This window comes from Tachyglossus aculeatus, chromosome Y4 (genome assembly GCF_015852505.1).
Source record: "Tachyglossus aculeatus isolate mTacAcu1 chromosome Y4, mTacAcu1.pri, whole genome shotgun sequence".
Classification (NCBI taxonomy): domain Eukaryota; kingdom Metazoa; phylum Chordata; class Mammalia; order Monotremata; family Tachyglossidae; genus Tachyglossus; species Tachyglossus aculeatus.
Window position 1 is genome coordinate 3,723,688 of NC_052096.1, and position 15,246 is coordinate 3,738,933.

The window sequence follows — 15,246 nt, forward strand, 5'->3', positions numbered from 1 at the left end:
CATACGGACACGCCCCTCATCTGCATGCAGGCACGCCCCCATCGGCATTCATTCATTCCACCGTATTTATTGAGCGCCTACTGTGTGCAGAGCACTGTACTCAGCGCTTGGGAAGCCCAGGTTGGCCACATAGAGAGACGGTCCCTACCCAACAGCGGGCTCACAGTCTAGAAGGAAAGCACTGCTCTAAGCGCTGGGGGAGACACGAGGTGATCAATCAATCAGTCGTATTTATTGAGCGCTTACTGTGTGCAGAGCACTGTACTCAGCGCTTGGGAAGCCCAGGCAACATGGAGAGACGGTCCCTACCCAACAGCGGGCTCACAGTCTAGAAGGAAAGCACTGCTCCGAGCGCTGGGGGGGACACGAGGTGATCAATCAATCAATCAGTTGTATTTATTGAGCGCTTACTGTGTGCAGAGCACTGTACTAAGCGCTTGGGAAGTACAAGTTGGCAACATTATAGAGACAGTCCCCACCCAACAGTGGGCTCACAGTCTAAAAGGGGGAATCAGGTTGTCCCGCGTGGGGCGCACAGTCATCATCCCCCTTTTTACAGATGAGGTCACCGAGACTCCGAGAGGTTAAAAGTGACTTGCCCAGGGTCACACAGGAGGCACGTGGCAGAGTCGGGATTCGAACCCACGACCTCTGACTCCAAAGCCCGTGCTCTGTCCACTGAGCCATGCTGCTTCAGCATACAGACACGCCTCCTTATCTGCATACGGACAGCCCTCATCTGCATATGGACAGCCCTCATCTGCATACGGACACACCCTCATCTGCATACAGGCACACCTCATCTGCATCCGGACAGCCCGCATCTGCATACGGACACGCCTCCTCTGCATACGGACACGCCCTCATCTGCATATGGACGTGTCTCCTCATCTGCATACGGACACGCCCTCATTTGCATACGGACGTGGCTCAGTGGAAAGAGCATGGGTTTTGGAGTCAGAGGTCATGGGTTCAAATCCCGGCTCCGCCAACTGTCAGCTGTGTGACTTTGGGCAAGTCACTTCACTTCTCTGTGCCTCAGTTACCTCAGCTGTAAAATGGGGATTAAGACTGTGAGCCCCCCGTGGGACAACCTGATCACCTTGTAACCTCCCCAGTGCTTAGAACAGTGCTTTGCACATAGTAAGTGCTTAATAAATGCTATTATTATTATTATTATTATATACCTCCTCACCTGCACACGGACATGCCCTCATCTTCATACGGACACACCCTTATCTGCATACAGACGTGCCTCCTCATCTGCATATGGACATATCTCCTAATCTGCATATGGATGCGCCTCCTCATTTGCATAGCCACGCCCACATCTGCATGTGGACACGCCCCCATCATCTACATAGGCCACGCCCCCTCCCGGAGCAGGGGGCGGGGCAGCCAGGGGAGGGGAGCGGAAACCCCCCCAGCCACCAACGGGAGAGTGACTACTGACTCCATCAGTCAGTAATAATAATAATGATGGCATTTATTAAGCGCTTACTATGTGCAAAGCACTGTTCTAGGCGCTGGGGGAGGGGATACACGGTGATCAGGTTGTCCCACGGGGGGCTCACAGTCTTCATCCCCGTTTTACAGATGAGGTAAGAGAAGTGAAGTGACTTAATAATAATAAATTCATTCATTCAATTGTATTTATTGAGCACTTGTGTGCAGAGCACTGTACAAAGCGCTTATAATAATGATGGGATTTGTTAAGCGCTTACTACGTGCAAAGCACTGTTCTAAGCACTGGGGGGGATACACGGTGATCAGGTTGTCCCATGGGGGGCTCACGGTCTTCATCCCCATTTTACAGATGAGGTAAGAGAAGTGACTTAATAATAATAAATTCATTCAATCATATTTATTGAGCGCTTACTGTGTGCAGAGCACTGTACTAAGCGCTTATAATAATGATGGGATTTGTTAAGCACTTACTATGTGCAAAGCACTGTTCTAAGCTCTGGGGAGATTACAAGGTGATCAGGTTGCGTGGGGGGCTCACAGTTTTAATCCCCGTTTTACAGATGAGGGAACTGAGGCACAGGGAAGTTAAGTGACTTGCCCAAAGTCACTCAGCTGACAGTTGGCAGAGCCAGGATTTGAACCCATGACCTCTGACTCCAAAGCCCGTGCTCCTTCCCCTGAGCCACGCTGCTTCTCTCAAACGGTAGTATTTCTTGAGCACTTACTGTGTGTAATAAGATTGATGGGATTTGTTAAGCTTTTAGTCTGGGCCAGGTGCTCTACTAGGGGCTGGGGTGGATACAAGCAAATCGAGTTGGACACAGTCCCTGTCCCACATGGGGCCCAGTCTCAATACCCACTTTACAGATGAGGGAATTGAGGCCCCGAGAAGTGGAGTGACTTGCCCAGGGTCATACAGTAGACAAGTGGTGGAGCAGGGATTAGAACCCAAGACCCCGGGCCTTATCCACTACTTGCACACATGAGGAGGGTCCCTTCAGGTAATTTACAGTGCTCTAGACTGTATGTGTACATATCTATAATTCTGTTTATTTATAGCGATGTCTGTCTCCCCACTTCTAGACTGTAAGCCCAGTGTGGGGGGAGATGATATCATCATCATCATCATCATCATCAATCGTATTTATTGAGCGCTTACTGTGTGCAGAGCACTGGACTAAGCGCTTGGGAAGTACAAGTTGGTAACATATAGAAACAATCCCTACCCAGCAGTGGGCTCACAGTCTAAAAGGGGGAGACAGAGAACAAAACCAAACATACTAACAAAATAAAATAAATAGGATAGATATGTACAAATAAAATAAATAGAGTAATAAATATGTACGAACATACATACATATATACAGGTGCTGTGGGGAAGGGAAGGAGGTGAGACGGGGGGGGATGGAGAGGGGGACGAGGGGGAGAGGAATATAAAGATGACACAGAAGTGGGAGTCAGGAAGTCTCATGTCCTCCCCCTGGCCTGGAATGCCCTCCCTCCGCACATTTCATTTTGCTAACGTGTTTTGTTTTGTTGTCTGTCTCCCCCTTCTAGACCGTGAGCCCGCTGTTGGGTAGGGACTGTCTATATGTTGCCAACTTGTACTTCCCAAGCGCTTAGTACAGTGCTGTGCACACGGTAAGCGCTCAATAAATACGACTGAATGAATGAATGAATAAAGACCAAGCACACGGTGACGTGAGTAGCAGTTTATTCTCTACATCTCTGCTCCCCTTGCCTAGCCCACGCCTTCCCGCTCTTCCGTGCTCCAGCCCGGGAAAGGGGACCACGGTCCGCGGAGTCACTGGGGAGGACAGAGGTTGCAGATATCGTCGGAGCCAGGACGGGGGTTGCAGTCCGGTGCCCGGTGAATCAGTCCGGTGGGAGACGAGGACCACAAGCCGGGGGGGAAGCTGACCCCAGAGATGGGCAGACAGGGCGGCGGGGGGACGGGGAGGTCGGCACGGGCAGGGAAGGGCGGGCCGTACCGCGGTGGGGAGGGCACGGGTCCCCGGGGCGGTGGCACAGAAGGGCAGGCCGCTGGAAGTCCTTTGGAGCGGCGGGGTCCGGGGGCGATCAGGCCGCTCGGGCCGAGAAGAAAGGGAGTCCGCGGACGTACGCGTCCAGCCGGGTGCGGAACAGTTCGCTTTGCACGGCTTCGCCCAGGGGGCACAGTGGATTCTTCACTACAAACTCCACGTAGATCTGGGGACAAAGAAGGGCAGGAAGCTGAGGGGACGTACGGTATTCAAGCATTTACTATGTGCCAGGCACTCTACGGAGCGCTAAGGTAGATCTCTTCTAGACTGTGAGCCCACTGTTGGGTAGGGAACCGTCTCTATATGTTGCCAGCTTGTACTTCCCAAGCGCTTAGTACAGTGCTCTGCACATAGTAAGCGCTCAGTAAATACGATTGATGATGATGATGATGATATCTTCTAGACTGTGAGCCCACTGTTGGGTAGGGAACCGTCTCTATATGTTGCCAGCTTGTACTTCCCAAGCGCTTAGTACAGTGCTCTGCACACAGTAAGCGCTCAATAAATACGACTGAATGAATGAATATCAATCAGTCGTATTTACTGAGCGCTTACAGTGTGCGGAGCACTGTACTAAACTCTTGGGAAAGCAATAATTGTGGTGTTTGTTAGGTGCTTACTATGTGCCAGGCACTGGCACTGTACCAAGCGCTAAGGTAGATATCTTCTAGACTGTGAGCCCACTGTTGGGTAGGGAACCGTCTCTATATGTTGCCAGCTTGTACTTCCCAAGCGCTTAGTACAGTGCTCTGCACACAGTAAGCGCTCAATAAATACGACTGAATGAATGACTATCAATCAGTCGTATTTACTGAGCGCTTACAGTGTGCGGAGCACTGTACTAAACTCTTGGGAAAGTAGTAATTGTGTTCATTAGGTGCTTACTATGTGCCGGCACTGGCACTGTACCAAGCGCTATGGTAGATATCTTCTAGACCGTGAGCCCACTGTTGGGTAGGGAACCGTCTCTATATGTTGCCAGCTTGTACTTCCCAAGCGCTTAGTACAGTGCTCTGCACACAGTAAGCGCTCAATACGACTGAATGAATATCAGTCGTATTTATTGAGCATTTACTGTGTGCAGAGCACTATACTAAACTCTTAGGAAAGTAATAACTGTGGTGTTTGTTAGGCACTTACTATGTGCCAGGCACTGTTCTAAGCGCTGAGGTAGATACAAGTAAAATATCACAATATAACATACACATTCCTTGCCCACAATGAACTTACAGTCTACAGGGGGAGACAGACGTAAATAATAAATTACGGATATGTACATTTAAGTGCTGAGTAAGATAATCAGGTTGGACAAAGTCTGTGTCCCACCAGCCACGCTGCTTCTCTGATGTAAATTCATATAAATAAATAAATTACGGATATGGACAGTCTTTTAGACTGTGAGCCCACTGTTGGGTAGGGACTGTCTCTATATGTTGCCAATTTGGACTTCCCAAGTGCTTAGTACAGTGCTCTGCACATAGTAAGCGCTCAATAAATACGATTGATGATGATGGACATTTCTGTGGGGAATAACGGGAGCAAATCAGGGTGACAGAAGGGAGTGGGAGAAAAGGAAATTGGGGCTTAGTCCGGGAAGGCCTCTTGGAGGAGATGTGCCCTCAGTAAGCCTTTGAAGGTGGGGAGGGTGATTGTCTGTCGGATATGAAGGGAGAGGGAGGGCGTTCAGGCCAGAGGCAGGATGTGGGTGAGAGGTCAGCAGTGAGATAGACGACATGGAGGTACAGTGAGTTTGTTGGAATTAGAGGAGTGAAGCGTGCGGGCTGGGCTGGTGTATCATCATCATCAATCGTATTTATTGAGCGCTTACTGTGTGCAGAGCACTGTACTGAGCGCTTGGGAAGTACAAATTGGCAACATATAGAGACAGTCCCTACCCAACGGTGGGCTCACAGTCTAAAAGGGGGGAGACAAAACCAAACATACTACAAAATAAAATAGTATTGAGTGTAGCGAGGTGAGGTCAGAGGGGGCAAGATGACTGACTGCTTTAAAGCGGATGGGGAGGAGTTTCTGTTCGACGCGGAGGTGGAAGAGCAACCACTGGAGGTTCTCGAGGAGCAGGGAAACCTGGACTGAACATTTTTGTAATAATAATAATAATAATAATGGCATTTATTAAGCACTTACTATGTGCAAAGCACTGTTCTAAGCGCTGGGGAGGTTACAAGGTGATCAAGTTGTCCCACGGGGGGCTCACAGTCTTAATCCCCATTTTACAGATGAGGTAACTGAGGCCCAGAGAAGTGACTTGCCTGAAGTCACACAGCTGACAAGTGGCGGAGCCGGGATTTGAACCCATGACCTCCGACTCTAAAGCCCGGGCTCTTTCCACTGAGCCACGCTGTAGAAAAATGATCCAGGAAGCAGAGTACACAGCATGGACTGGAGCGGAGTGAACTGGAGAGACGCCTCACCCTCAGCCCCGATGTCCGTATCTCTAATTTCATTTATATTATCGTCTCTCCCTCTAGACTGTATAATAATAATAATAATGTTGGTATTTGTTAAGCGCTTCCTATGTGCCAAGCACTGTTCTAAGCCCTGGGGTAGATACAAGGTAACCGGGTTGTCCCATGTGGGGCTCACAGTCTTAATCCCCATTTTACAGGTGAGGTAACTGAGGCACAGAGAAGTGAAGTGACTTGCCCAAAGCCACCCAGCTGACAGTCAATCAATCAATTGTATTTATTGAGCGCTGTGTGCAGAGCACTGTACTAAGCGCTTGGGAAGTCCAAGTTGGCAACATATAGAGACAGTCCCTACCCAACAGTGGGCTCCCAGTCTAGAAGGGGGGAGACAGAACAAAACCAAACGTATTAACAAAATAAAATAGACAAGTGGCGGAGCCAGGATTCGAACCCCTGACCTCTGACTCCAAAGCCCGGGCTCTTTCCACTGAGCCACGCTGCTTCCCTGTATGCTTCTTATGGGCAGGGAGCGTGTCTACCGTTATAGCGTCCTCTCCCAAGCGCTTAATCCAGTGCTCGGCATACAGTAGTCGCTCAATAAATGTCACTGACTGGGTGACTGGTGGGTGGCCAGCGGGGGTGGGTGGGGGGAGGAACTCACCCCACTGTAAATGTGGTGCAGGACGTCTCGGATGGAGCCTACGCCCAAGTCTGTGTTCATGACCACCTTGAGGCCGGTGGGCGTCTCGTAATAATGCAACTTGTAGCGGCTGGTTTGGAAGGCCAGGAACCCCTCCTTCCTGGAGTGGGGTGCTAAGGAAATAACATGGGGGTGCGGAGGCCCGAATACTACCCCTCTCCCTCCCCCTCTGAAACGCAATCAATCAGTGGTATTTATTGAGCACTTATTGTGTGTGCTTGGGGAGAGTACGATCAATGGTATTTATTGAGCACTTATTGTGTGTGCTTGGGGAGAGTACGATCAATGGTATTTAGTGAGCATTTATTGTGTGTGCTTGGGGAGAGTACGATCAGTGGTATTTATTGAGCACTTGTGTGTGCTTGGGGAGAGTACAATCAATGGTATTTATTGAGCACTTGTGTGTGCTTGGGGAGAGTACGATCAATGGTATTTATTGAGCACTTATTGTGTGTGCTTGGGGAGAGTACAATCAGTGGTATTTATTGAGCACTTGTGTGTGCTTGGGGAGAGTACGATCAATGGTATTTATTGAGCACTTATTGTGTGTGCTTGGGGAGAGTACGATCAGTGGTATTTATTGAGCACTTGTGTGTGCTTGGGGAGAGTACAATCAGTGGTATTTATTGAGCACTTGTGTGTGCTTGGGGAGAGTACGATCAGTGGTATTTATTGAGCACTTATTGTGTGTGCTTGGGGAGAGTACAATCAATGGTATTTATTGAGCCCTTGTGTGTGCTTGGGGAGAGTACAATCAGTGGTATTTATTGAGCACTTGTGTGTGCTTGGGGAGAGTACGATCAGTGGTATTTATTGAGCACTTATTGTGTGTGCTTGGGGAGAGTACGATCAGTGGTATTTATTGAGCACTTATTGTGTGTGCTTGGGGAGAGTACGATCAATGGTATTTATTGAGCACTGATTGTGTGTGCTTGGGGAGAGTACAATCAGTGGTATTTATTGAGCACTTATTGTGTGTGCTTGGGGAGAGGACGATCAGTGGTATTTATTGAGCACTTATGGTGTGTGCTTGGGAGAGTACTGCCAATCAATGGCATTTGAGCACTTACTATAGGCAGAGCACCATACTAAATGCTTTGGAGACTCCAATGAACAGAATTAGCAGACACGTTCCCTGTCCAAAACGTGCTTATAGTCTAGAGGGGGAGATAAGCGCTGATATAAATGAATATACAGTTTATCATATGTAATTTAAAGATTCATTCATTCATTCGTATTTATTGAGCGCTTACTGTGTGCAGAGCACTGTACTAAGCGCTTGGGAAGTCCAAGTTGGCAACATATAGAGACGGCCCCCTACCCAACAGTGGGCTCACAGTCTGGAAAGATGTGGGCATAAAAGCTGTGGGGTTGGAGGTGGGGTGACAATCAAATGTCCAAAGGTCACCAACCCAAGGGCACGGATAACGCAGAAGGGAGAGAGCGAGCCAACAGAACTGGTAGACTGTAAGCTCGTGGTGGGCAGGGACCTTGTCTACCGCCTCTGTTATACTGTCCTCTCCCACATCAGTCAATCGATTGTATTTATTGAGCGCTTACTGTGTGCACAGCACTGTACTAAGCGCTTGGGAAGGACAAGTTGGCAACATATAGACACGGTCCCTACCCAACATCATCATCATCATCAATCGTATTTATTGAGCGCTTACTGTGTGCAGAGCACTGTACTAAGCGCGTGGGAAGTACAAGTTGGCAACATACAGAGACAGTCCCTACCCAGCAGTGGGCTCACAGTCAATTAAAGAGGGAGACAGAGAACAAAACCAAACATACTAACAAAATAAAATAAATAGAATAGATATGTACAAGTAAAATAAATAGAGTAATAAATATGTACAAACATATATACAGGTGCTGTGGGGAAGAGAAAGAGGTAAGATGGGGGGGATGGAGAGGGGGAGAGGAAGGAAGGGGCTCAGTCTGGGAAGGCCTCCTGGAGGAGGTGAGCTCTCAGTAGGGCCCTGAATGGAGGAAGAGAGCTAGCTTGGCGGATGGGCAGAGGGATTGGGGGCATTCCAGGCCTGGGGGAGGACGTGGGCCGGGGGTCGATGGTGGGACAGGCGAGAACGAGGCCTAACGGTGAGGAGATTAGCGGCAGAGGAGCAGAGGGTGCGGGCTGGGCTGGAGAAGGACAGAAGGGAGGGGAGGTAGGACGGGGCGAGGGGATGGATGGACAGCCTTGAAGCCCAGGGTGCCCAACAGTGGGCTCACAGTCTAGAAGGGGGAGACAGAGAACAAAACCAAACATATTAACAAAATAAAATCAATAGAATAGATATGAACAACTAAAATAAATAAATAGAGTAATAAATATGTACAAACATATATACAGGTGCTGTGGGGAAGGGAAGGAGGTAAGGCGTAAGAGCTCAGTAAATACCAACTGTATTTATTGACCACTTGCTGGGTGCAGAACACTGTAGGGAGGGAACGAGTCTACCAACTCTGTTACGCTGTACTCTCCCAAGCGTTAAGTCCAGTGCCCCGCACACCGTAGCACTCAATGAAGACGACTGACTGTTTACAGTCTATTAACAGACACATTCCCTGCCCACACAGAGCGTAAAGTCTAGACCCATCTTGTCGCCATACGCCTGCCCCCTCCAGACCTACCCCACTTCACTTCCCCCTCCGGCCACCCCCGCAGCCAGGCCCGAACCACAGGGAGGATACATGTCCAGGGGGGACATCTTGCTGACGAAGGAGCGAATGGAGAAGAGCATCCCATACATCAGCTTGTATTCCTGGGGAGGGGAGAAGGATAACAGTAATTATGGTACTTAATAATAATAGCATTTATTAAGCGCTTACTGTGTTCAAAACACTGTTCTAAGCGCTGGGGAGGTTACAAAGCGATCGCGCTTGCTATGTGCCAAGCACTGTTCTAAGGGCTGGGGAGGATACAAGGTGATCAGGCTGTCCCACATGGGGCCCACAGTCTTCATCCCCATTTTACAGATGAGGGGACTGAGGCACAGAGAAGTGAAGTGACTTGCCCAAGGTCACCCAGCTGACAAGTGGCGGAGTCGGGATTAGAACCCACGACCTCTGACTCCCAAGCCCGGGCTCTTTCCACTGAGGCACGCTACTTGTTTTGTTTTTTTTTTGTCCATCTCCCCCTTGTAGACTGTGAGCCCGTTGTTGAGTAGGGACCGTCTCTATATGTTGCCGATTTGTCCTTCCCAAGCGCTTAGTACACTGCTCTGCACACAGTAAGCGCTCAAGAAATACGATTGAATGAATGAATGAATCAGGTTGTCCCATGGGGGGCTCACAGTCTTAATCCCCATTTTGCAGATGAGGGAACTGAGGCCCAGAGAAGTGAAGTGACTTGCCCAAAGTCACCCAGCTGACAATTGGCAGAGCCGGGATTTGAACCCGCGACCTCTGACCCCAAAGCCCGGGCTCTTTCCACTGAGCCGCGCTGCTTCTCTGGTGACCGTTATTCACCTTTATTGGTGCCAGGGGGCAAGACCGGCCGAGTCCGCGGCCCGAGCGGGTGGGCAGCGTCCGTCTTGTTAAGCGTTTACTATGTGCCAAGCACTGTTCTAAGCACTATGGTAGACACAAGGTAATCGGGTTGGACACCATCCCTGTCCCACATGGGGCTCACACTTAATAATAATAAATTCATTCAATCGTATTTATTGAGCGCTTACTGTGTGCAGAGCACTGTACTAAGCGCTTATAATAATGATGGGATTTGTTAAGCACTTACTAGACACACTTACTAAGGCACAGAGAAGTGAAGTGACTTGCTCAAGGCCACACAGCAAGCACGTGGTCAGAACTCAGGGCCTTCTGACTCCCAGGCCTGTGGTCCATCCACGTAGCCATGCTGCTTCTTGATGCGATCAGCCCCCGCTCCCCTATCCCTTCCCAACCCCGCACGATCCCCGATGATCCCGGAGTGGTGGATTAGGGATAATAATAATAATAATATCTCAGAGAGATAATAATAATAATAATAATAATGATGGCATTTGTTAAGCGCTTACTATGTGCAAGGCACTGTTCTAAGCACTGGGGAGGGTACAAGGTGCTCTGGTTGTCTCACAGTCTTAATCCCCATTTTACAGATGAGGCAACTGAGGCCCAGAGAAGTAAAGTGACTTGCCCAAGGTCACACAGCAGACGTGGGGATCAGCTGGGGGGTCGGACCGGGGTTCACGGGGCCAACTTAATGGAGGGAGAGTTGGCGGGTCTTGGGCCCCGCTCCCGTTACCTCTTCCTTGGGGATGCCCGCATGTTTCTTGCGATGCCACTCGCTGTAGTGCAGGCACACACCGTTCCGGTCAAACAGGTACAGGTTGTGGACCGTCATCCTGTTCGCGGGGAAAGGAGGGAGGCAGTATTTGTTCAGCACTGTACTAAGCGCCCGGATAGATACGAGATACTCAGGCTGGACGCTGTCCCCGGCCCACGGGGGGCTCATAGTCAAAGTAGCAGGGAGAACTGGTTTGGAATCCCCACTTTTACAGTTGGGGAAACGGAGGCACAGAAGTGAAGTGACCTATAATAATAATGGGGCTCACAATCTTAATCCCCATTTTACAGATGAGCTAACAGCTCTCTTCCTCCCTTCAAGGCCCTGCTGAGAGCTCACCTCCTCCAGGAGGCCTTCCCAGACTGAGCCCTTTCCTTCCTCTCCCCCTCGTCCCCCTCTCCATCCCCCCATCTTACCTCCTTCCCTTCCCCACAGCACCTGCATATATGTATATATGTTTGTACATATTTTTTTTTACTCTATTTATTTAATTTATTTGTACATATCTATTCTATTTATTTTATTTTGTTAGTATGTTTGGTTTTGTTCTCTGTCTCCCCCTTTTAGACTGTGAGCCCGCTGTTGGGTAGGGACTGTCTCTATATGTTGCCAATTTGTACTTCCCAAGCGCTTAGTACAGTGCTCTGCACATAGTAAGCGCTCAATAAATACGATTGATGATGATGATGATGATTGAGCGCTTACTATGTGCAGAGCACTGTACTAAGCGCTTGGGAAGTACAAATTGGCAACATGTTAATACGTTTGGTTTTGTTCTCTGTCTCCCCCTTCTAGACTGTGAGCCCACTGTCGGGTAGGGACCGTCTCTATATGTTGCCAACTTGGACTTCCCAAGCGCTTAGTACAGTGCTCTGCACACAGTAAGCGCTGCGTGGCTCAGTGGAAAGAGCCCGGGCTTTGGAGTCACAGGTCATGGGTTCAAATCCCAGCTCCTCCAACTGTCAGCTGGGTGACTTTGGGCAAGTCACTTCACTTCTCTGGGCCTCAGTTCCCTCATCTGTAAAAGGGGGATTAAGACTGTGAGCCTCCCGAGGGACAGTCTGATCACCGTGTAACCTCCCCAGCGTTTAGAACAGTGCTTTGCACATAGTAAGCGCTTAATAAATGCCATTATTATTATTATTATTAATAAATACGATTGAATGAATGAATGTGCAGAGGGAGGGCATTCCAGGCCAGGGGGAGGACGTGGGCCGGGGGTCGATGGCGGGACAGGCGAGAACGAGGCCCGGTGAGGAGGTGAGCGGCCGAGGAGCGGAGGGTGCGGGCTGGGCTGCAGAAGGAGAGAAGGGAGGTGAGGTAGGAGGGGGCCAGGGGATGGATGGGCAGCCTGGAAGCCAAGGTGATCAGGTTGTCCCACGGAGGGGGGGCTCACAGTGTTAATCCCCATTTTACAGATGAGGGAACTGAGGCACAGAGAAGTGAAGTGACTTGCCCAAAGTCACCCAGCTGACAATTGGCGGAGCCGGATTCATTCATTCAGTCGTATTTATTGAGCGCTTACTGTGTGCAGAGCACTGCACTATGCTCTTGGGAAGTACATGTTGGCAACATATAGAGACGGTCCCTACCCAACAGCAGGCTCACAGTCTAGAAGGGGGAGACGGACAACAAAACATATTAACAAAATAAAATAAATAGAATAAATATGTATAAATAAAGAGTAATAAATATGTACAAGCATATATACATATATACAGGGTTCTTTCCACTGAGCCACGTTATTATCCGGGGAACCCCGGAAAACGCCTCCCGCCCCTTTGCCTCTCCCCGCCTAACATCTCCAACCCTGCGCTCAGTACAGTGCCTGGCATATGGGGGAAGGGATGGGCCTGGACCCCCGACTTCACCCCTCGTCTACCCTTTAAACAGGGGGAGAAACCGGACCATGCAAAAGGATCTGGGTAAGTATTAAGTACTAATATTAAGCATTACCATTCCCTTAGTGGTAACTGTCAGCTGTGTGACTTTGGGCAAGTCACTTAACTTCTCTGTTCCTCAGTTCCCTCATCTGTAAAATGGGGGTGAAGACTGTGAACCCCCCCGTGGGACAACCTGATCACCTTGTAACCTCCCCAGCGCTTAGAACAGTGCTTTGCACATAGTAAGCGCTTAATAAATACTATCATTATTATTCTCTGTTCTTCAGTTACCTCATCTGTAAAATGGGGATGAAGACTGTGAGCCCCCCGTGGGACAACCTGATCACCTCGTAACCTCCCCAGCGCTTAGAACAGTGCTTTGCACATAGTAAGTGCTTAATAAAAGCTATCATTATTATTCTCTGCTCCTCAGTTCCCTCATCTGTAAAATGGGGATTAAGACTGGGAGCCCCCCGTGGGACAACCTGATCACCTCGTAACCTGCCCAGCGCTTAGAACAGTGCTTTGCACATAGTAAGCGCTTAATAAAAGCTATCACTATTATTCTCTGCTCCTCAGTTCCCTCATCTGTAAAATGGGGATCAATCAATCAATCAATCGTATTTATTGAGCGCTTATTATTATTCTCTGCTCCTGTTACCTCACCTGTAAACTGGAGATTAAGACTGGGAGCCCCCCGTGGGACAACCTGATCACCTCGTAACCTCCCCAGCACTTAGAACAGTGCTTTGCACATAGTAAGCGCTTAATAAAAACTATCACTATTATTCTCTGCTCCTCAGTTCCCTCATCTGTAAAATGGGGATCAATCAATCAACCGTATTTATTGAGCGCTTACTGTGTGCAGAGCACCGTACCAAGCGCTTGGGAAGTCCAAGTTGGCAACATAGAGAGACGGTCCCTACCCAACAGTGGGCTCACAGTCTAGAAGGGGGAGGCAGAGAACAAAACCAAACATACCAACCAAATAAAATAGAATAGATATGTACAAGTAAAATAAACAGAGTAATAAATATGTACAAACATATATACAGGTGCTGTGGGGAAGGGAAGGAGGTAAGATGGGGGGGATGGAGAGGGGGACGAGGGGGAGAGGAAGGAAGGGGCTCAGTCTGGTGCATGGGGATTAATCAATCGTATTTATTGAGCGCTTACTGTGTGCAGAGCACTGTACTAAGCGCTTGGGAAGTCCAAGTTGGCAACATCTAGAGATAGTCCCTACCCGACAGAGAACAAAACCAAACATACTAACAAAATAAAATAAATAGAATAGATATGTACAAGTAAAATAAATAGAGTAATAAATATGTACAAACACATATACATATATGGCAGGTGCTGTGGGGAAGGGAAGGAGGTAAAATGGGGGGGGGGAGGGGGACGTGGGGGAGAGGAAGGAAGGAAGGGGATGAATGATAATAATAATGATAGCACTTATTAAGGGCCTACTATGTGCAAAGCAAAGATGAAGACCGTGAGCCCCCCCGTGGGACAACCTGATCACCTTGTAACCTCCCCAGCGTTTAGAACAGTGCTTTGCACATAGTAAGCGCTTAATAAATGCCATCATTATTATTATTATTATTAAGAAATACCATCATTATCCTGACTATTGTTCGCCCTGGATGTCCCGCCGACCCTCCCGCCCTGAGGACGTCGAGCCCCGGGCCGCTCACCCCCTCCTCAGGAGCCACCGCCGCCTGCTACTACGCCCGTCCGAGGCCTCCACACCCCGCCCCTAACGGCTGCGAGGCGCGCTCCCGCGGCGCTGCCCTCTTCCAAAATGGCGGCACTGGCTCACGCCCCCCCCCATTATTGGGTAGGGACCGTCTCTATATGTTGCCAACTTGCACTTCCCAAGCGCTTAGCACAGTGCTCTGCACACAGTAAGCGCTCAGTAAATACGATTGATTGATTGCCCTTCCTAAGCGCTTAGTACAGTGCTCTGCACACACTAAAAGCTCAATAAATACGATTGAATGAATGAATGAGTGGAGAGGCGGGGAGCAGTGGGCATGCGCGCGAGAGCCAGGCGGCGCGCTATCGCGCCGCTGCCCTCTTCCAAAATGGCGGCACTGGCCTCGCGAGATCTGCCGGCTGAAGGAGGCAGGGCAGGCGCGCACGAGAAAGAGAGACAGCCAGGCGGCGCACTCCCGCGCCGCTGCCCTCTTCCAAAATGGCGGCACTGGCCGAGCCCGTTGTTGGGTAGGGACCATCTCTGTATGTTGCCAACTTGCACTTCCCAAGCGCTTAGTACAGTGCTCTGCACACACTAATAGCTCAATAAATACGATTGAATGAATGAGTGGAGAGACGGGGAGCAGTGGGCAGGCGCGCTATCCCGCCGCTGCCCTCTTCCAATATGGCGGCACTGGCCTCGCGAGATCTGCCGGGAGAGGGCGGTGGCTGAAGGAGG

General features: G+C 49.6%; 2 protein-coding genes across 4 annotated transcripts in view; one reads left to right on the forward strand and one right to left on the reverse strand.

Moving 5' to 3' along the window:
- Window positions 1-3,164: 3,164 nt before the first annotated feature.
- Window positions 3,165-14,578, reverse strand: TRAPPC1 (trafficking protein particle complex 1). 3 transcript variants are annotated; one of them, XM_038768798.1, is made up of 5 exons: window positions 14,507-14,578; window positions 10,885-10,984; window positions 9,333-9,403; window positions 6,600-6,738; window positions 3,547-3,675 (listed from the first exon to the last, which is right to left on the reverse strand). In XM_038768798.1, the coding sequence occupies exons 2-5, from the start codon at window positions 10,981-10,983 to the stop codon at window positions 3,547-3,549; spliced, it is 438 nt and encodes a 145-aa protein (XP_038624726.1). In that variant the 5' UTR covers window position 10,984; window positions 14,507-14,578. The 3 variants fall into 3 exon arrangements, with proteins under 3 accessions (XP_038624728.1, XP_038624726.1, XP_038624727.1); XM_038768799.1 differs by lacking the exon at window positions 14,507-14,578 and adding an exon at window positions 14,426-14,445; XM_038768800.1 differs by lacking the exon at window positions 14,507-14,578 and having other exon boundaries at window positions 3,165-3,675; window positions 10,885-10,983.
- CNTROB (centrobin, centriole duplication and spindle assembly protein) overlaps window positions 5,841-15,246 on the forward strand; it is a 38,447-nt gene continuing 29,041 nt past the window's right edge. The window contains exon 1 of the mRNA XM_038768795.1: window positions 5,841-5,957. The gene's annotated coding sequence lies outside the window, so the exon portion shown is untranslated. The remainder of the gene's footprint in view (window positions 5,958-15,246) is intronic.